We start from the raw sequence: 21211 nt of genomic DNA, 5'->3' as shown, positions 1-21211 counted from the left end.
TCTACAAATGTTCTGTTCTGCGCGTCTATTAAATTTCCACACGTACCAGACGCCCACATGGGATAACCTGATGCTTACAAAGCGGATTAAACTCAGTAGCAAATGTTATCTGGGTATTCGTTTACAAACGGAGACACCCCTAAAGGATCGCACCTGCTTGCGTCATAAGAAACATAAAAATCCAAAAACTAACGTAATTCCAAGAGACACAAAACGCGGAACGCTTCTGCATCTGCAGAAAGTACCGTTCTCGGACAGGTCAACGCATTACGCCCCCAGCAACTAGGTCAGAACGCCTCCAACTTGAGAGACAGGACCGTCAGCCAATCAGATAGCAGCTATCTTCTTTCAATTCCTATTGTACTAGATGAGCGCAATGAGGCGGGCTCTTAGCCGACAACCAACCAATGGAGTATTGTATGGGACCGGAAGAGACTCTGGTCCTGGAATTCTTGAGTATTCTCTATGGTTCTAGGGCCGAGCTGCGCTAAGAGACAGCGGGACAGAGGAATGGGAAATGACGTAAGGATTGCGGAGGGGCGCGAGGTTTCAAGATGGCGGTAGCTGAGGGGTAGACCGAGAGGCCGAGTTGAAGGCCCTTACGAAGTGAAAGAGGCCGGGAATCGCCCCCTGCCCGCTTCTCGTAGTCCTGGGAGCACAGCAGAAGTGTGAGTGTATGGAGTTGCTCTACTTCTTTTCCTCATCTCTTTCGTCCCTTCCACGGCCCGCGCAGTGGCTTGGGGGACACCCAGTCCCTTTGCCCCGCTCCTCCTCTCCCCGGCTGGGGTCTCCCGGTTGCGGACTGGGGTATTCCAGGGCCTGGGGTGGCGCGGCGACCAGTGGTTACGCGGTTGGCATCGCCCGGGGCGGTTGGGGCCGCTTCCTATGCACGTTGATTGGTAGCCTTAGGTTTGACGTCTTGTACCTCGAGTCATGGTCGGTCAACCGTCACTATGGTTTCGGCAGTTGCTGGTGTTGCCTCCTTTGGTGGACCTGGACCCTATCCCATTGAAGGTTTTTTGGCTATTTACAGTTCCCCAACGGTTATTTGGCTTGATTTTTCCAGTCGCCCCCGCTTGTAGACAAAAAACTAATCTTTGCAGACTTAAGCTCCCGTATCTTCCGTAAAATTCTCTGTAATTCGTATCCGTTGTGTTTCATTTGTGGGGGAGGAGATTCAGAACATGAGCCCGCTTGAGAAAGGAAAGCACGAAAAACGCAGGCAATCAAAGATGGGAGAGCTTGTATTTGTACGAATTTTGCATGTTTTCTTCCTTCCCTACCTCCTACTCCCTGCTGCTCTCCCACCCACACCTCCACCCCCCAGTTTTTCTGAGAAGGAAACCACTTGACAGGGTGTATGGTAGCTAGGGCAGGAATATGGATCCATTATAAAGATTATAGTTAAATAGTGAGTCAAACATCACAAGATATTTTATTTGTAATCCCGTTGTATCATCAGAGCTTTGTTATAAAGTAATTGATGTCCCCATTTTTTAGATGAGGAAGCTAAAAATCAGAGCCTTTGACACCACCGTCTTGAAGTAATTGCCACCAGAACAGCTATGAAACATCTAGCTTTCTGAAACATCTGGCTTTCGGGGCAATTGGACACTTGGCGAAAGACACATTAACTGTAACAAACTGGTCTGAAAATCTTCCCTTTCTTCCCTTTAAAAAGTGTCTACTTGCAAAAGGAAACAAATTTGTCCACCTTTGTTACTGGAAAGAATGCTTCAAAAAATTAAGCCCCATTCTTTTGGAATAAGAGGAAGAAGTCATGTAATAGGGTATTGTGTTAATAAAAGTTTTAGCTTACAAAATATTTTTTCCTCAAACAAGAATAAGTATTCCCTTTAGTTACCTTAAGAAATATATATTGGGAGTCAGGTATTAGAAAAATATGTGTCTTAATATTTAAATTTTGGGGAGCTCTCAGTGTAGCACTAATTTCAAATACTTGCATTTTTAGTTGTGTTTTGAACTCTTGAGAGTCAAGCATTATATCTGAATTAAATATGCTTAAATGAATGAGTTTTTAGTGTCTTAGAAGTGTTGAGAATGTACAGCATACATGCCAAGAAAAACCATGGAGCGAGGCAAGGGTGAGGTGTTTGTTTTGAGCCTAGATCCATTACCCCCATTCCGTTCGTATTCTTCTTTTACAATTACGTGTTAATAAAGGGAGGTTATAGAAGAAGGACTAATGAATTCTGATGTTCATGGTTTGTGCCATATCGTTAAAGCATTTTCTAGTTGTTTTTTTATCAGTTGACAAAGTCAGTGCTGTGATCCATAAGAAAAAAGATAAAGTAATGACTTGAGGATATTCAAAGTGGTCTTCACACTCATCACATTTCCAAAGAATGATGGAGATCTAAATTTTCATGGTAAAGAAACTTAATGCCATCTTTCTTGGACATTAAAGTCAAAACTAAGGAAAGAACAGTCTCACAGAATTTCTAATTAAAGGAATTTTTTTTTCAGAGATTGGTAGGGACTAGAAAAAGGAAGAAATAAATTTAGGAGATATAAGCTATTTCTTTGTCTTCACCTTCACAGGTTTTTCTTTTTTTAATGAACAAGTAAACCATACAAATTGTCAACATGGGACGGAGATCTACATCATCCACCAAGAGTGGAAAATTTATGAACCCCACAGACCAAGCCCGTAAGTGTCCATTAGTGTGGAATGATGAAGTAGGAGAGTGTTAAAAATTGCACATATTAGGGAATTTATTTCTCTGTGGCTTAATTACAAGACCAGCAGTGATAGGAGGAATAAATTGTATATTCAGTGTTTGGATGGGAACATTAAGACGTTAAACATGCAAATAAATTAGTACCCATATTTTAGTTTTCAGATTTGATTGACTTGCAAAGTAGAATTGGCTGAAAGTTTTCTTTTTGTATTTGAAATTTTGAGCAAATTAGTTTTGCGAGCCCTTGTTTCGCATTTTATGTTATCTTTTTCTTTCAGATTCATAGTTGTTTTTTATGGAACATTAAACAAAAATGTCTTGACATTTTTGGTTGTCATAATTAGAGGGATGCTCTTGGCATGTAGTGGATAGAGGCCAAAGATGCTGCTGTTTTACAGTGCATACTGTAACTTCCCACAATAAAGAATTACCTGTATGAAATTGAAGGAAATGCTAATGTTCAAGATTCAAAAATTTTATTATATCTCCCTCTCTCCTTTTAAAGGAAAGGAAGCCCGGAAGAGAGAATTAAAGAAGGTATGATTTCAGAGGCATCTTATAAAACTTTTAAGTACTATTTGGCACATCTTGTGGTTTGGGATTAGTGGGTTTCAGAATAACATTTCTAATATTTTCTAGAAAAGGTGCTTTATGCTTTTTATAAAAACTGTAAGATATACTAAGCCAAACTTTACTATATTTAGGAACTGAAGTAACTTTGCAGAGAAGCTCACTACAAGTTATAATGCCATTTTTGATTACTTTTCCAGTGAGTTAAAAAATACTTTGGAAAATAATTCTTTTTTGTTATTTATTAAAACATAACTTTTAAAATCTACCAATGAGGATGGAAATAAACATGATGCTAGATCACTTTATCCATTTTCCTGATTAACTATTATGTATATTACATTAGCTTAAATATATATATTGGCTTATAATATTTATAAATATATTACCTTTCTTTTCCTGATTAGCATTTTCCTCTTAGCTGTTGAATTTGTGGTAAAGTACTTCAACAGAGTAAGAAAGGATTTGCTTTATAGTATTGTGCTTTAATACATTGAAGCAACACAGATTTTAAATAATGTTCAGTTGTGTTTTCATGTTTAGCATTAACTTCTGCAAAATTTTAAAATATTCTTTAATTTTAGAATTTAGCTTCAACCTTTCCTTTTTTTTTTTTTTTGGAAAAAAAAAAAAAACAACAAACTTTGGACTTCAGCTAGCAGAGGTTTTAGAACAAGGGGCAGGAACAATCACCCAAGGTCTTCAAGAACATAAGGGGTTTAAAAAAAGAAATTTTAAGTGTGTGTGTTTAAGTAACTGCTAAAGACCTCACAGAGCTCAAAGAAATACTTTACTAAGAAAACACATCTTAAAAATAGCATTTCTTTATCTTTTTGACAAATGTAAACGTTTTTAAGGCAAAAAATTACATAGCTGTTTCTAGTGGTCGAAACAAGTGATCAGAAGCCAAGGAGTTATTCTGTTCAGATTCTTAAAGCGGGTTGAAGTAAAACTCATGAGTGCCTGACGTCTTGACATCTGGCCTTCTTTTGTTTTTCTAAGAACAAAAAACAGCGCATGATGGTTCGAGCTGCAGTTTTAAAGATGAAGGATCCAAAACAGATAATCCGAGACATGGAGAAACTAGATGAAATGGGTAAGAATTTACAAACAGGCAGCTATAACAGTCTGACACATACAGAGGCAGGCAGGTAATGAGTGAAGCAGCATAGGCATAAGTAAAACAGAACAGCATGAGGACATTTGATGCTTGGATTTAATGTTAGTTTCAGGGAGACAAAATGGAGTGCTAGAGGGCTGTTGCAAACTGGAGACCCCATATACCAGAATAAGAGAGAAGTGATTATTTGGCTTTCGGCTAATTGTTATTATGAGATAACAGAAGCAGTTTGGCCAGCTTGGTTTTCAGGAGAAGACTTAAATCTGGTTTATGAAATAACCTTGGGTTTTTTGTTTGTCGTCTTTTATTTAATGTTGGCAACTACCATGTAAATCTATGTATTACACCCCTGTCAATATAAGGCAGTTTCCAATTTTTCCAGTCAGAATATCCAAAAAGATACTTGACTGTTTAGTAAGGATATAGAAAAAAAATCATCAAATACCTAAAACCAAATATATAAAATACTATACCAGGATTCTCTGCCTTTTTCACATTTTATAGAATAATTTTATTCACTCTTCATATGCATTGTAAGTATCGCTGCTTTGTTATAACTGGAATCACATGAAGTAGCTGCATGTTATCTTTTTTTGGATCTAAGTTTGAAAATCGTTGATGTTGCCACTGGAAATTTTATCCTAACCCACAAATACCCTTCCTGTTTAATACTAGAACATGTAGAATATTTTGTTTTTTTAATAGAAGTTTTCAGACATGCAGAAAATAAAACAGTCTAGTTAACTTCCATGTACTTTTCACCTGTCAAGTTTTTGCCACTTTGTCTTCTACCCTTTGCCACTTTTGTAAAATAGCATTTTAAAGTGATCGTTACAAGTTCCATGGTTTGCCCAAAAACAGAGTAGTAAGTAAAAGAGATGCAATGAAACTCCTCAATGATACATTAAATGCAGTACAAGAAAAAATTCAGTCATGGCATTATGCTATTACAAGGTTTCTGAAATAATGTGGAAGAATCTGTGCAGCTAACCTGTGTAAGAGTTCTGGGTCAGGCTTCAAGATCCCAGATCTTTCCCAGTTCAGCTGTAACTGATTTCACTTCTTGCATCTGGTCTAAATATCAGCAGGGATAATTACTTTCCTTTCGGAATCAGAGAATCCTTCATTAAATGACCCCAAATGTTATGTGTTGTTTTAAAAGGAGCTAATAGTAATAACTGAGGTTTCTTGAGTAGTTATCTTGCTACACACCTGTGCACCAGTTTTTTCCCACTAGTTTTCTAATCCTCACGATTTTTTAGAGTAGTTGCACTGTCCCTATTTTACAGGTAAGGAAACTCGGGCACAGAAAGATTACATAGGTTTCTCAAGATCACACTGCTATGTAGTGGCAAAGCTGAGATTAAAGCTCAGGCATTCAATGCTTTTACTAATCACACTAGGAATAGTATAGTGTAAGAACACCCTCTAGATTTGAATAAATTACCAAGATTAATAATAGTTAATAGGATTTAAGGAAGAAGATAAACTTGTTATTCTTTTAAGAAAAAGGAAAGGGGTGAAGAGAATACTATTCATCAGGAGTCTAGTTACAATTTATAAAACTCAATACAGACTAGTTAAGGCAGAAAAAAGCATGCATTGGCTCTCTTAATTAAGAAGTCTGAACATAAAAAAAGAGAAATCCCTGAAACTAACCTCAAAATCCAATCTCATCATCAGTACTGTCCATCTGTCTAGTCTGGTCTCTGTTAGCCTCATTCAGCTTACTACTGATGAACTTCTCCTTGGGATGGAAGGTGGAATATATGTGTGTAATTAGTGATGATTGGGAGACAAGGCCACAGGCAGCTCTAGATTTGTTTTATCTCTACATAACACATCCAGAAAGAAAATCTTGAGAGTTTCTGTCTCTCACATCTACATTTAAAATCTCAGGGAGAGTTCTGGCCCTAGTTTGGATCATGTGCTCATTGATCTCTGAGTGATTCACTAAAAAGGAAAATAGGGGGATATGATTGACCAGACAGGCCTGGAGGTCTTATTCTTGGGATAGAGGACCTGCAGTTAAGCCCCATGTTGACACATGATTAGTTGGGGAGAAAAAGGATCGTATGGTAGCTAGGCCAGGAATACAGATCTGTTATAAAGATTATAGTAAAGATTATAGTTAAGTGGTGAGTCAAACACCACCAGATATTTTATTCGTAATCCCATTGTATCATCATAGCTTTATTACAAAAATTTTACTTGAGAGTTCAAGTAAAATGCCTAAGATCTCAAAAAAAAATTTTTTTTTTGAGATGAGGTTTTGCTCTTGTTGCCCAGGCTGGAGTGCAGTGGTGCGATCTCAGCTCACTGCAACCTCCGCCTCCCAGATGCAAGCGATTCTTCTGCCTCAGCCTCCCAAATAGCTGGGACTACAGGCATGCACCACCACGCCCAGCTAATAGATCTCAAAATTTGACAGGACTAATATGGTATGTAAACACAAATCTGACAGAATCTTCACCAGGTTTTCAGCACAGAGCAGTGAAAATTGATTTTTATTACAATGAAGATGAAAATCAATTAGGTGGCATTTCTGAGAAAGGTAAAATTAGTGGCCATCTAAAAAGGGTGGGGATTTTAATAAATATTGTAGTTCCTTGAATAAAATTGAAAAGAGTATGTCTGGGTATCTAGATCTCTTAAAAAATTTTTAGCATATATGGAGGTTTTTATTATGTAACCTATTGATACCTAATTGAAGTGGCCTCTTATATTTAATTCCATAATCTACTTTTTCTCTTAGAGTTTAACCCAGTGCAACAGCCACAATTAAATGAGAAAGTACTGAAAGACAAGCGTAAAAAACTGCGTGAAACCTTCGAACGTATTCTACGACTCTATGAAAAAGAGAATCCAGATATTTACAAAGAATTGAGAAAGCTAGAAGTAGAATATGAACAGAAGAGGGCTCAACTTAGCCAATATTTTGATGCTGTCAAGGTAATCAAGGTTTTCTTTTTAGAGATAAACTAAAATATTACACAGATTGAGTATCCCTTATGCAAAGTGCTTGGGACCAGAAGTGTTTCGGATTTAGTGTTGTTTTTTATTTTGTTTTGTTTTTGCATATATTTGCATATATTTGGGGGATGGCACCCTAGTCTAAGCATGAAATTAACATAGCCTGAAGATAATGTTATAAATTCTGTGCATGAAACAAAACTACGACCCATCACATTAGGTCAGGTGTGGATTTTTCCACCATGGCATCATGTGGGAGTCAAAAAGTTTAGGATCTTGGAGCATTTCAGATTTTCAGATTAGGGATGCTCAACCTGTACTTAGATTTAAAAAGTTAATGGAAGAATTAGTCATGTTGAACCTCTTCCTCATAGCAGTTTCTTCTAAAACTAAACATATACCTACCGTGTGAACCAGCAAATCTAATCCTTTTTATTTAAACAGAAGAAATTAATTCAAAAACTAGGATCAGCCTATGTGTTCACTAATAGGATAATGGATAATTAAACTGTAGCATATTTATACAATCAGATACTATTCAGCAATAAAAGGAATCTAATACTCAAAACAGCATGGAATAAAAAAAGAAAAATTATGAATAAATCTCAAAAACATGCTAAGTTTATTTCATTGTTATGATTTCATTTTTATGAAATTCTAGAATAGTCACAGCTAATCTGTGCAGGAAAAAAAGATATAGCCGTGGTTGCCTTTGGGGATGATAGAGATGGATTGGGAAGGAGTATGAGGTATATGCATTTGTCAGAACTTACTGAATTTGTACATTTTGTTTACCTCAAAATAAAGATGGGAAAAAATCAAATGCTATAATTTCTGTAAAGGAGGTAATATGTCTCCCATTTTACAGATGAAGGCACAAGTTAACTTGCTTAGTTAAGCTAATACACCACAGAAATTCAACATAGGCAAGCTAATGAGCCCAACCTCCACCACTGGATATATACTATTTGTTAGTTGACATGTATTATTTTTATTTTTGTTTGTTTGTTTTTTGTTTTTGAGACCGAGTCTCACTGTGTTGCCCAGGCTCACTGCAACTTCTGCCTCCCAGGTTCAAACAATTCTCCTCCCTCAGCCTCCTGAGTAGCTGGGACTACAGGCGCACACCACCACAACCGGCTAATTTTTGTATTTTTAGTAGAGACGGGGTTTCACCATCTTGGCCAGGCTGGTCTCAAACTCCTGACCTCGTGATCCACCCGCCTCAGCCTCCCAAAGTGCTGGGATTACAGGCGTGAGCCACCACGCCCAGCCCGACATGTATTTTTCTGTCACCCTGCATATTAAATGGGGTAGGTCTGATGCTAGATACTTGTAACAGTTGGGTTTCTCTAAACAACAGCTATTTCGAATCACATCCAAAAAGAATTACCTGATAAGAGGAGAAAATCTGCTGGGTTTTAGCGTTTTTAAAAGTGAAGATTTCTTTCAATTCTTTGACAATCTGTTAAGTATTGACGTGAGATTATTTTTGTGGGGGTTTTTAGTGATATTTATGTTAGTTGGAAAGCGTGTCCAAATTACGAAACAGCTGACTTGTCATTTTTAGTGTTTAGTTAGTGGATGACTTTTTTATCGTACTATTGAATGGTTCTCTCTCTTTCAGAATGCTCAGCATGTGGAAGTGGAGAGTATTCCTTTGCCGGATATGCCACATGCTCCTTCCAACATTTTGATCCAGGACATTCCACTTCCTGGTGCCCAGCCACCCTCTATACTAAAGAAAACCTCAGCCTATGGGTAAGGAAGCAGTGTCACAATCAGAGAGCATTTAGTAAAGGCACAAATTGACTGTCCAGTGCCAAAATTAATGCAGGGGGAAATAAAGACAATGTGGATGTAAACAGTGTGACATTTGATTAAATGTAAAATAAATCCCTTGAAAATTGTTTAGAAGAGAAAATAAATATCTCATTCCTGTTAAGTGATTACTGTGGGGATTTTTTTGTTTTTGTTTTTTTGTTAACAGACCTCCAACTCGGGCAGTTTCTATCCTTCCTCTTCTTGGACATGGTGTTCCACGTTTGCCCCCTGGCAGAAAACCTCCTGGCCCTCCCCCTGGTCCACCTCCTCCTCAAGTCGTGCAGATGTATGGCCGTAAAGTGGGTTTTGCCCTAGATCTTCCCCCTCGTAGGCGAGATGAAGACATGTTATATAGTCCTGAACTTGGTGAGAAGTGACTGTTCCTTTGCTGTTATAACTATCATTTTTTGTGTTAGGCCTGTTTAACATATTGTCACCACCCTCAGAACTTAGGAAGTAAATGAGAGGATATCATGTACATACTAATATACATACAGTTGGATAAATCATAGGATCTACTCAAGTAAAAGCATCATACATAAGTATAGAAATGTTTATTGTGTTTTAAGTCAGGCTTTCCTTGGAGATGTCACTCTTGCTACTAATCCCTTAAGACTTGTATATCTGGTTCCCTTTTAGCTTTATTGTCATCAGACTAGAGCATCGTTGTATACATTCACTGACTGTGTATGTGTATACAAGCATGATTGTTGCTAAAGGAGGAAATGGGTTTTCAAAGTAGAACCTCTTTTTAAAAAAATCTTAAATTACCAAAAAGAAGTGTTTAAAATTATTGGCAAATGAAAATATTGTTAGACTGTATGAATAGCTATATACAGGAATGTTTTTTTGTAAGCATTAAGTTGTTACAGTGTGAGTTAAATAGGATAATTTTCTGTATTTCTGGGTACCATGTCATGGAGGGTCCAATCATATTACTTCTCCATGTTCCTTTCCCACTTTTCAGCCCAGCGAGGTCATGATGATGATATTTCTAGCACCAGTGAAGATGATGGCTATCCTGAGGACATGGATCAAGATAAGCATGATGACAGTACTGATGACAGTGACACCGACAAATCAGATGGAGAAAGTGACGGGGATGAATTTGTGCACCGTGATGATGGTGAGAGAGACAACAATGAAGAAAAGAAGTCAGGTATGTGCGGATGAAGATCCATGGTATTGATCAATAAAGAAAAGACAAGCTGAAGGTCCTAATTTATCAGTGAATCTGTGAGAGTACTCTGAAATCTTTGGAAGTAGGGATCATAGCTATATTCATCTTTATATACTAAAATTTTGAAAGTTTTTGACACAGTAAGTACTCAGTGGATGTTTATGAGGAAAAACAAACTGTGTGTAATAAAAATGTCTATGCAAAAGTTCACTTCGGGGTAAAAGGTATAACTATTCAACAGCATAAACATGTATTTTTATGGGTATGTTATAGGAAAGGAGAATAGCCATATTAAGAAAAACATTGATGTTGTATTTTATAAATCTGTTTAAATATCTACCTTTGAAGCCCTTTTATAGTATCTTACATGAACCAGGATCATATTTATAACCCAGGTACACTCAAGAGTGGAATCATGAAACATATTGTATCTATAATGTGTATGTTTATTATTAAAAAATTCAGGCTAGGCGCGGTGGCTCACGCCTGTAATCCTAGCACTTTGGGAGGCCGCAGCAGGCAGATCACAAGGTCAGGAGATCGAGACCATCCTGGCTACCAGGGTGAAACCCCGTCTGTACTAAAAATACAAAAAATTAGCCAGGCGTGGTGGCGGGCACCTGTAGTCCCAGCTACTTGGGAGGCTGAGGCAGGAGAATGGCTTGAACCCAGGAGATGGAGCTTGCAGTAAACCGAGATCGTGCCACTACACTCCAACCCGGGCAACAGAGTGAGGCTCCGTGTCAAAAAAAAAAAATTCAAATAGGACATTTGTCAAGAAAATTTTAAGCATCGTTAATAGGTACTGACAGTGCAAAATGCACACCAATTCTATCAAACCTCAGCAGTTTTGGAGCTTCTTTTGGGATTGTTTTTGTAGCCTACAACAGAATATTTATATAATACTATGTAATACTAATGTTAATATTGATAATGACAAATTTTTCTCCTGCTGTGTCTTAAGAATTGTGGTTGCAAACACAAAAAAGCTAGTTAAAAATAATAGAGCTGGTAATGAAAGATTATTATACAGGACTGTTAGGTAGGAACTAGTACTGGAAAGTAGAAAGCCATTAGAGCCACGGCAGCTCCACTTTTTTCTGGGTCTATGTGGTCTCTTGCCTTCTTTTTCTTTTATTCTGCCAACAGATTTTTTTTTTTTCTTTTTTCTTTTATCTTTTTTTTTGAGACAATCTCACTCTTGTCACCCAGGTTGGAGTGCAGTGGCACAATATCAACTCACTGCAACCTTCATCTCCCTGGGGTCAAGCGATTCTCCTGCCTCAGTCTCCCACGTAGCTGGAATTACAGGCACCCACCACCATGCACGGCTAATTTTTGTATTTTTAGTAGAGACGGGGTTTGACCATGTTGACCAGGCTGGTTTTGAACTTCTGACCACAGGTGATCTGCCCACCTCGGCCTCCCAAAGTGCTGGGAATAGAGGCATGAACCACAGCACCCAACCACATTTTTCTTATATATTCTCATCAATACACATGTTCTGAAAATGGCCATCCCAACTCTGAGTTGATATTCACTCAGCTAATATTTATTGAGTTTTTACTATACACACGGCATTTTTTCTAGGCACTAAGGATACAGGGTAAACAAAACTAAAGTCCTGTTCACATGGAACTATTCTCCTCATAAAATGTTTACTAACTAAAAATACTCCTATCCAGCGTCCAATGGATAGCCTTAGTCAATTAAGAAGTTCTTTTTAGGCCGGGCACGGTGGCTCATGCCTGTAATCCCAGCACTTTGGGAGGCTGAGGTGGGTGGATCACCTGAGGTCAGGAGTTCGAGACAGCCTGACCAACATGGAGAAACCCCGTCTCTACTGAAAATACAAAATTAGCCAGGCGTGGGTGCACATGCCTGTAATCCCAGCTACTCGGGAGGCTGAGGCAGGATAATCACTTGAACCTGGGAGGCAGAGTTTGCGGTGAGCTGAGATCGCACCAGCTTGGGCAACAAGAGCAAAACTCCGTCTCAAAAAAAAAAAAAAAAAGTTCTTTTTAGTCTTAGCTTGCTAAGAGTTTTTTTTTTTTTTTTTAATCATAAGTATTTTTTTATATCTGTTGGGATGTAACTTGTTTTTTGTTCTTTGTAAGTTCTTTATTGTAGTGAACTACATTGCTGGCTTTTAGAACACTTGGATTCAACTTGCTTATATATTTTTTTCCTTTTTGTAAATTTTAATTTTGATAGTTTTGGGGGAACAGGTTGTGTTTGGTTACATGGATAAGTTCTTTAATGGTGATTTCTGAGATTTTGATGCATCCCTCACCCAAGTAGGGTATACACTGTATCCAGTCTGTAGTCTCCTTTCCCTCACTCCCCTCCCACCCTTCCCCACTGAGTCCCCAAAGTCCATGGTATCATATCTTAGCTCCCACTTACAAGTGAGAGCATACAGTATTTGGTTTTTCATTCCTGAGTTACTTCACTTAGAGTAATGGCCTCCAACTCCATCCAAGTTGCTATAAAGGCCATTATTTTGTTCCATTTTATGGCTGAGTAGTATTCCATGGTGGATGTATACCATTCTTTAACCATTGGTTGGTTGATGACATTTAGATTGGTTTCATATTTTTGCAATTGCAAATTGTGCTGCTATAAACATGTATAACTTGCTTATATTTTATGTTGGCCAATAGATGAGTTTTGGTATCAGGTTTAAGCTAACTTCATGAGTTGGGTAACATTTCATCTTTTCCTATGCTCTTTATCAGGAAATTTCTGTAACTTAATGTTTGGCTGAATTTCCTCCTAAAATTATTTGTAGCCTTTAAGGAGTAGATCTTCAACTACCATTTAAGTTTTGTATATTCTGGGCTTATCACCTCTTTGACCAACTTTAATAATTTATATTTTCTAGAACATTGTTTTTATCTGGGTGTTCATATCATTAATATAGCTGTCTCATCCTGCACCTCTGCCAAGTAGTGGGTAGCAGTCATATCTAGTACTTTATACTGTTATATAGTAAACATTTACTGAATTTTGTTGATCCCAATCTACTCCACTCCCTTCTTTGACCCCTTAGGTCTGAGTGTACGGTTTGCAGATATGCCTGGAAAATCAAGGAAGAAAAAGAAGAACATGAAGGAACTGACTCCTCTTCAAGCCATGATGCTTCGTATGGCAGGTAAGGCAGGGAAAAAATAGTGAATCACCTTTTGGTGTATCCTCACGCTAATTGCTTTACATACATTTTTCCATTTAGTATCTCAGCAACCTTCAAGTAAGTAATAAGTCCTTGTTTTACAAAAATAGATTTGGAACCATCATATAGGCTGCCTGAAGTTACATAGCAAGTAAATGGTTGGGCTGGCATTTAAATATTGGTCTGTCTTGTTTTAAAGCCTGAGTTCATTCCACTATGCTACACTAATACAGATGAGTATAGAATAGTATTTCTTTCACATCTAAGTATTTTATTGAAGAAGACTATTTGGTTTTTAATTTTAAGAACACATTTATTAACCATGTGTATTCAGTCATTGCTGTTCTCCAAACTGTAAAAAAGTGAATCAACTCCATTTACTGAGTTTAAAATTTCTTTCAGGTCAAGAAATCCCTGAGGAGGGACGGGAAGTAGAGGAATTTTCAGAGGACGATGATGAAGATGATTCTGATGACTCTGAAGCAGAAAAGCAATCACAAAAACAGCATAAAGAGGAATCCCATTCTGATGGCGCATCCACTGCTTCTTCACAGCAGCAGGCTCCGCCGCAGTCTGTTCCTCCTTCTCAGATACAAGCACCTCCCATGCCAGGACCACCACCTCTTGGACCACCGCCTGCTCCACCATTACGGCCTCCTGGGCCACCTACAGGCCTCCCTCCTGGTCCACCTCCAGGTAAACACTTACATCATGTGACTAAAGTTTAAATGAGGTTAGAGTGAAGTCATTCCAAAAAACAGTATGTGTTATTAGCGTTCATGTTTTCTTGTTTCCTCCTAATGGGATTCTCTTAAGATGTGAAAGATTCTCAAAGGACAAGTAAAGCTTGTTTATTCCTAAACCATTGTTTGCAACTCATAGTTCTACTGACAGCCACCTGTTTTTCTGCAAAGCACTCTTGTTTTCAAAGTTTTTCTGATTACAACAGACAGAAACTTGAACATGTAATGGAGGCTTTCTTTAGTATTGTTTTTTAATATGATAGGTTGACCTAGCTCTAAATTGGCAGCAGGTGGGAGTAAGACACGGTTAATACTGTCTTGTGTTCTTAGGTTAAGAATGTTGAATGTCAGTGTAATCTGCATAGTTTTTTAGTTGTAGTTCTTTTTTAGAGGCAAAGGTGATTAGTCTGTTTATTAAGTGTTCAGCTCGAAAGTATAAAAAGATTATAAAATGAAACAACAGAGAACTTTTCAGCTATTTGTGATTTTAGTCCTTCATCCTATTATCAGCCTACTAAGTTTTCTTCAGTTAAGCTAATCATTTTCCGATTGGTGCAAAGGAAAGTTACATATTTTATGTCATTCTTAGTGGTCTTTATCTATATATTCATGGGTTTCAAGGGGTCCTTAAAGCATTGGGGTTTTTTTTGTTTTTTTGGTGGGGTTTTTTTGCTTGCCTTTTTTTTTTATCATTATATTTTAAGTTCTAGGGTACATGTGCATAACATGCAGGTTTGTTACATATGTATACATGTGCCATGGTGTGCTGCACCCATTAACTCCTCATTTATATTAGGTATTTCTCCTAATGCTGTCCCTCCCCCCTAAATCATGCTGCTATAAAGACACATGCACACGTATGTTTATTGCGGCACTATTCACAATAGCAAAGACTTGAAACCAGCCCAAATGTCCATCAGTGATAGACGGGATTAAGAAAATGTGGCACATACACACCATGGAATACTATGCAGCCATAAAAAGGGATGAGTTCATGTCCTTTGTAGGGACAAAGCATTGTGTTTTATATTCCATTTTCAGCTTATACTGGAACCATTTAAGAATTCTTAATCACCTTTTTATATTTCCAGCATTGCAGAGCTGTGATTGAGTACGCTTTTTGTCAGTGTTGGGAAATAAAGTGAAAAGATCCACAACAAATCCAGTACCATTTTTCTGGTGCTCAGATATTTTTTTTTTAGACAAAGTCTCACTCTGTCCCCCATGCTGGAGTGCGGTGGTGTGATCTCGGCTCACTGCAACCTCCGCCTCCCCGGTTCAAGCAATCCTCCTGCCTCAGCCTCCCGAGTAGCAGGGATTATAAGTGCCCGCCACCATGCCCAGCTAATTTTTTTGTATTTTTAGTAGAGACAGGGTTTCACCATCTTGGTCAGGCTGGTCTTAAACTCATAACCTCGTGATCCACCCGCCTGAGCCTCCCAAAATGCTGGGATTACAGGCGTGAGGTGGCTGTACTGTGCCCGGCTGTACTGAGATATTTATTGAGTGAATTCTGTTTCCATGTATGTTTCATTAAGTTTTTGAAGTTAATCTGATTTCAGGTTAAAGTCAAACCACATTTGAGTTACTTTTAAGCCATAATTATTACTTAATGTATATTTGTGTGACATTAATTTATCATTTCTCCCTTTTCAGGAGCTCCTCCATTCCTGAGACCACCTGGAATGCCAGGACTCCGAGGGCCCTTACCCCGACTTTTACCTCCAGGACCACCACCAGGCCGACCCCCTGGCCCTCCCCCAGGTCCACCTCCAGGTCTGCCTCCTGGTCCCCCTCCTCGGGGACCCCCACCAAGGCTACCTCCCCCTGCACCTCCAGGTGACACTTTCAATTTCTATAATAAAAATTTGCCTACTGTTTATTTAATTTGTTCTAAGATATATGGTCACATTTCAGTATTCTGAAATCTGAGGTAATCTTACAGTCGGTGGTGGTTTTTAAGTTGTTGTTGACCTGGTTTGAAGTAGAGTTCTTCCAGTGGGTATTTGCACTTGGTTCGCTTGAGGGACTTCTAGCCAGAGAACATGGGATTAAATTCTCTATTTGATAATTTTTTGGTTTTAGTTGTAGTTATGAAGCCGTTCCATGCATCTGCATGAGTACCAACTTAAAGTTTAAAATTACAGAGAGTGTTTTTTTTTCCTTTCTTCTACCTAGTGTCAAGGTTAGACATGCAGATTTTCTTGTGGGCTTGTTTTATGTGGCAGGTATATTTCTAGTTTACAACACTGAAATGTCCCACTTTCATGTGAAGATCTGCTTTTAAGTGCCCCATCTGGGGCTTTTTTTTTCTTTCTCTCTTAGTGGTACACAGAATAATTATGAGTTTATGTAATCAATAGGATCTTAGATTTGATAAAATATGGTACTTTAAAAGTAGCATTTGAAGAACTGAAATCTGCAGTTCTTGGTATATGAATATTGTGTATGTCTGACTGTCCATAGGACATGAGTTCTTTTCCAGTAATGATGACAGATTGTGATTAGTTGCATTCTCTTACTCCATGTGCACTTGTTTTCCTTCGAGACGGAGTTTCGCTCTTGTTGCCCAGGCTGGAGTGCAATGGTGCGATCTCAGCTCACTGCAACCTCCGCCTCCTGGGTTCAAGCAATTCTCCTGCCTCAGCCTCCCAAGTAGCTGGGATTATAGGCGTGCACAACCACGCCCAGCTAATTTTGTATTTTTAGTAGAGACACGGTTTCATCATGTTGGTCAGGCTGGTCTTGAGCTCCTGACCTTAAATGATCCACACGCCTTGGCCTCCCAAAGTGCTGGGATTACAAATGTGAGCCACCATGCTTGACCTCCATGTGCATTTAATGACCAGGGTTAAAATTTTCTTTCTTGCACATTGTTACCTTTTTGTGCAGGGGAAATGGTAATAGAAATATAATGCATGGGCATTGGTCTCCTGACCTTGTCCTTACTAATATCTGCACTATGCAGCTGGAATAGAATCTTGGGATGTGAGATTTGAGATAGTAATTTGAAACCAGTTGATGTCACTTTATATTTTAAAGTAGAACATTATTTAGAGAAGAGAACATATTACTGTAAGTGCAGGAATATAGGCTGAAGGTAAATACTGTTTTATAATAAAATATTCCTGAGTTTCAAATTGCAACCAGTATGAGTTCAGCTTATTTTCTGTAAGTTGTTATCCATTTTTTAAAAAATTGGTAACCAATATTTAAATGTCCTTAATAGTAATTAAATTGTATTAGTTCTTACAGTATTCATCCTGCCTATTTTATTCATTTAGGTATTCCTCCACCTCGTCCTGGCATGATGCGCCCACCTTTGGTGCCTCCCCTTGGACCTGCCCCCCCTGGGCTTTTCCCACCAGCTCCCTTGCCGAACCCTGGGGTTTTAAGTGCCCCACCCAACTTGATTCAGCGACCCAAGGCGGATGATACGAGTGCAGCCACCATTGAGAAGAAAGCCACAGCAACCATCAGTGCCAAGCCACAGATCACTAATCCCAAGGCAGAGATTACTCGATTTGTGCCCACTGCACTGAGAGTACGTCGGGAGAATAAAGGGGCTACTGCTGCTCCCCAGAGAAAGTCAGAGGATGATTCTGCTGTGCCTCTTGCCAAAGCAGCACCCAAATCTGGTCCTTCTGTTCCTGTCTCAGTACAAACTAAGGATGATGTCTATGAGGCTTTCATGAAAGAGATGGAAGGGCTACTGTGACAGCTTTTGATGCCAGAACAGGCTTCTGTTCACAACAGTGGCCCATGGAGAAAGAAGCTCTTATTAAACTTAGATGAAAGAGCTGCTTCCATTGTCAGGGTATTTTCTAATTTCAGTTCAAGGAATATCCTAAAATTTAGCCTTGTTCAGAATTTACTGCACATAAAAGAGGGTATTTCATCCAGAATAGATCAGTTATTGAAGCAGTGCTGCTAACATCCATTCCCTTTCACACCACCATTTTCATCCTGTTTCTTCCCCTCCTCCAGTTCTTTGGAAATTTGTGATCACAGGGGGATCTTAGTTGCTTACTTGTTTTGACTCTCTTGTGTGCTGTGGGCACTGGAGTAGAGATTTTTGAAAACAGTTTATTTCATCTTGCCTTTTGTGTTTGAGTTATTTTTAATATTTTCCTGTAAATATTTTGTAATATTTTACTTGTAATGAAATGGATCACAATGTCATTTCCTAATACAAGGCAGGATATGTGGGAAGAAAATGTATAATTATTTGATTAAAATTATTTCCCACTGACCTAAACTTTCAGTGATTCGTGGGAAAAATAAATAAATGTTCTACACCAAGATACTGACTCTGTGTTACTGATAATGTGTAAACATAATACCTAGTTTATGGACAGAAAAAAAAAAGGTTAAGTATTTAAAACTTGGGTTTTCAAGGAACTGCCTTTCTGGTACAGAATGAGAATCTTACTGAAAACATGGTAGAAACTACGTTTTAAATTTTAAGGGATAAAAAAGAGGAGTAATTATTTTCCTGGCTTTAGAGAAACTGAAAGGTGTTAGGAATAGTATAGTTTGGCTTTTATTGTTTAAAAGATAGCTTACCTTCAGTGGTTACTTATTCTAGAGCTTCATGAACTGATACGAGTTGAATGGCAAAAGTCATTTTAAACCATTTTTAAGCTATTAAAGAATCAGAAAAGGTTAGCTTTTTTTCCTTTCTGAAGGAAAGCTAAATGATGGGTTTTGTGTGCTTTTATATTATTCATTCATATTTTAATATATATAACATTAATTTGCATTTATACCATTTTCTTTACAAAGTGCTTTAATGTAAACTCATGTACCAATGTTGACTAACTCTTAGTCTATTAAGTTTAATGTTAATTTCATGACTAACTGATCTACCAAGTAACCCTAATAGATGACTTTTCTGGGTATTTTCCCCATTTTACACTAGAGAGTATTGAAACTTAAAAAGGACTCATGATTTATCCAGTGATCCAAAGTGTGTATTTCATAAACACATACACACAGTGTGTGCATTGTTTAGTCATACGTTACTTTCCACAGTATCTCAAATGCCCTTCATGTAAATCCCATACTATCAAAAATTGGTGATAACCTAAAATGTAGTGCAATAATACAAGGCATTTATTTTCTTAGAGTTGATTTATTTGATGGATTTTTAGACTTATTCAAGATCTTTTGTTTGTTTTGACTTTGCTTGGAAGATACTGATTTATTCTTTAATATTAAAGCAAATCCTGCCAAAGCACTAAATAGACCGTTTTGGGTTGGTTTTTTAGTGTAATATTAATATAGGTCAGCAGGTGAATTGAGTCTGATTGTTTAGATGTAAGGATTGAACCTTATGTATCAATCCTTGACACTGTCCTTGATAACCTTATGGATATCAAGGATCAAACCATATGGTATCAATATTGTAGTTATAGTTTCAGCATAAACAGAATTGCTCCCCAATACTTGATCTGAAATATTATTAATGATCTTACTTGAAACATATATTCTTTCTGGGAGCGATTATTTTTATCATTTTTCCTTAGAGACAAGTGCCTGCTCTGTTGCCCAGGCTGCAGTGCAGTGATATGATCATAGCTCACTGTAGCCTCAAACTCCTGGGTTCAAGTGATCCTCTGGCCTCAGCCTCCCAAGTAGTTGGAACTACAGATATGTGCCACCACAACCAGCTAATTTATTTTCTAGAGACGAGGTCTTGCTATGTTGCCCAGTCTGGTCTCCTAACCTCAAGTGATCTTCCCATCTCAGCCTTGACTCGGAGATTTCTGATTCATGTTAATATAAGAAAGCTGTTGATAGTTTATCATAAAGGCATTTCCTAATATTGCTAGTATAATTTTCTGAAAATCAGTGGTAAGATGTGACACAATACATCAGCTGCATCCACAGGAAAGGGGAATTAATTCTGATTCTGGGTACACTTGTTATGATCATAATTTACATAATATTTTCACAAAAATGGTTAGATCACAGCTATGAAATGTAAATGATAAAAATCTTTAATCATGTATATAGATAGACTTGTTACTATTTCCTTAGCAAAGTGTCACTTTAGGGACAGCAATTGCCCCTTTACATTAAGGATCACCACAATAATACTCTGCCATGTCATGGAATCAGCATGCAGCCCAGATGCTATCCAAAATTCTGTTTCAATTATCATTTTCTATATTCTCGTTTGTGCTCTTTATTAAAATACCTCCTTATGTATAGCTGGGGAGGGTTATAAGTATTTTAAAAATCATTTTTATTGCATTCAAGTAATTCTTCAGGCCGAGAAGATGGGACAATCACTACCCCTATAGAACTGAACAGTTTTATCCCTAACTCAAACTACAGCAGGTCTAACATCTGAAAATGTTCCTCAGCCAGTTTGGAAGACCGGCGTTATTTCAGAACTACTGGGGCTCAAAGCTGTCACCAAGCAGAGCTACACATACTTTCTTCATATACAGATCCTAGATCCAGGAAGGTATTAATGAGTTGCTGGAAAACGTATTTTTACATTTTTAGAAATAAGAGCTTTTGGCAAAAGTTGGAACTAGAACTTCTGTGAAGCCAAAAGAACTGTCTCCCAACTTTTTTCTCTAAGAAAGCCTTGTAGTTTATGAAGGAAAGAGGACAGAAGGCAGGTGGCTATGCTCTGGGTGAACGGAGGGATTTTAATTGGCAGACGTTTTGCTGAGGGGCGATAGCCAATAGGGAGAGGGTGGAGAATGATGGGGTAATTGATGGAATGACATACTTGAGGATATGGGGACATGAGAGTATGAAGTTTACTTATTCTATAGACAGTTACTGTCCAACAACTGAGCTAGGTGCTGGGAATACAGTGGTGAGCTAAATCAAGTAAGGTCCCTACCCTCATGGACCTTAGGGAAATTCAGGGAATAAACTTCATTGTCTTTATCTGTCTCAAACCTT

The 21211-nt window shown here is 38.1% G+C and overlaps 1 protein-coding gene across 1 annotated transcript; it reads left to right on the top strand.

Annotated features, from left to right (window-relative positions):
* Window positions 1–559: 559 nt before the first annotated feature.
* Window positions 560–18588, top strand: WBP11 (WW domain binding protein 11). The gene is given in 12 exon segments (NM_001257936.1): window positions 560–668; window positions 2563–2671; window positions 3208–3239; window positions 4275–4368; window positions 7148–7344; window positions 8993–9126; window positions 9356–9555; window positions 10157–10348; window positions 13422–13523; window positions 13944–14237; window positions 15941–16123; window positions 17569–18588. Coding segments are annotated over 11 exon segments (1926 nt in total). The 5' UTR covers window positions 560–668; window positions 2563–2607; the 3' UTR covers window positions 18003–18588.
* The last annotated feature ends 2623 nt before the right edge of the window (window positions 18589–21211 follow it).

This window comes from Macaca mulatta, chromosome 11, assembly GCF_049350105.2.
Source record: "Macaca mulatta isolate MMU2019108-1 chromosome 11, T2T-MMU8v2.0, whole genome shotgun sequence".
Taxonomy (NCBI): Eukaryota; Metazoa; Chordata; class Mammalia; order Primates; family Cercopithecidae; genus Macaca; species Macaca mulatta.
The sequence above is the reverse complement of the archived record's forward strand: the minus strand, read 5'-3'. Positions and strand labels throughout refer to the sequence as shown.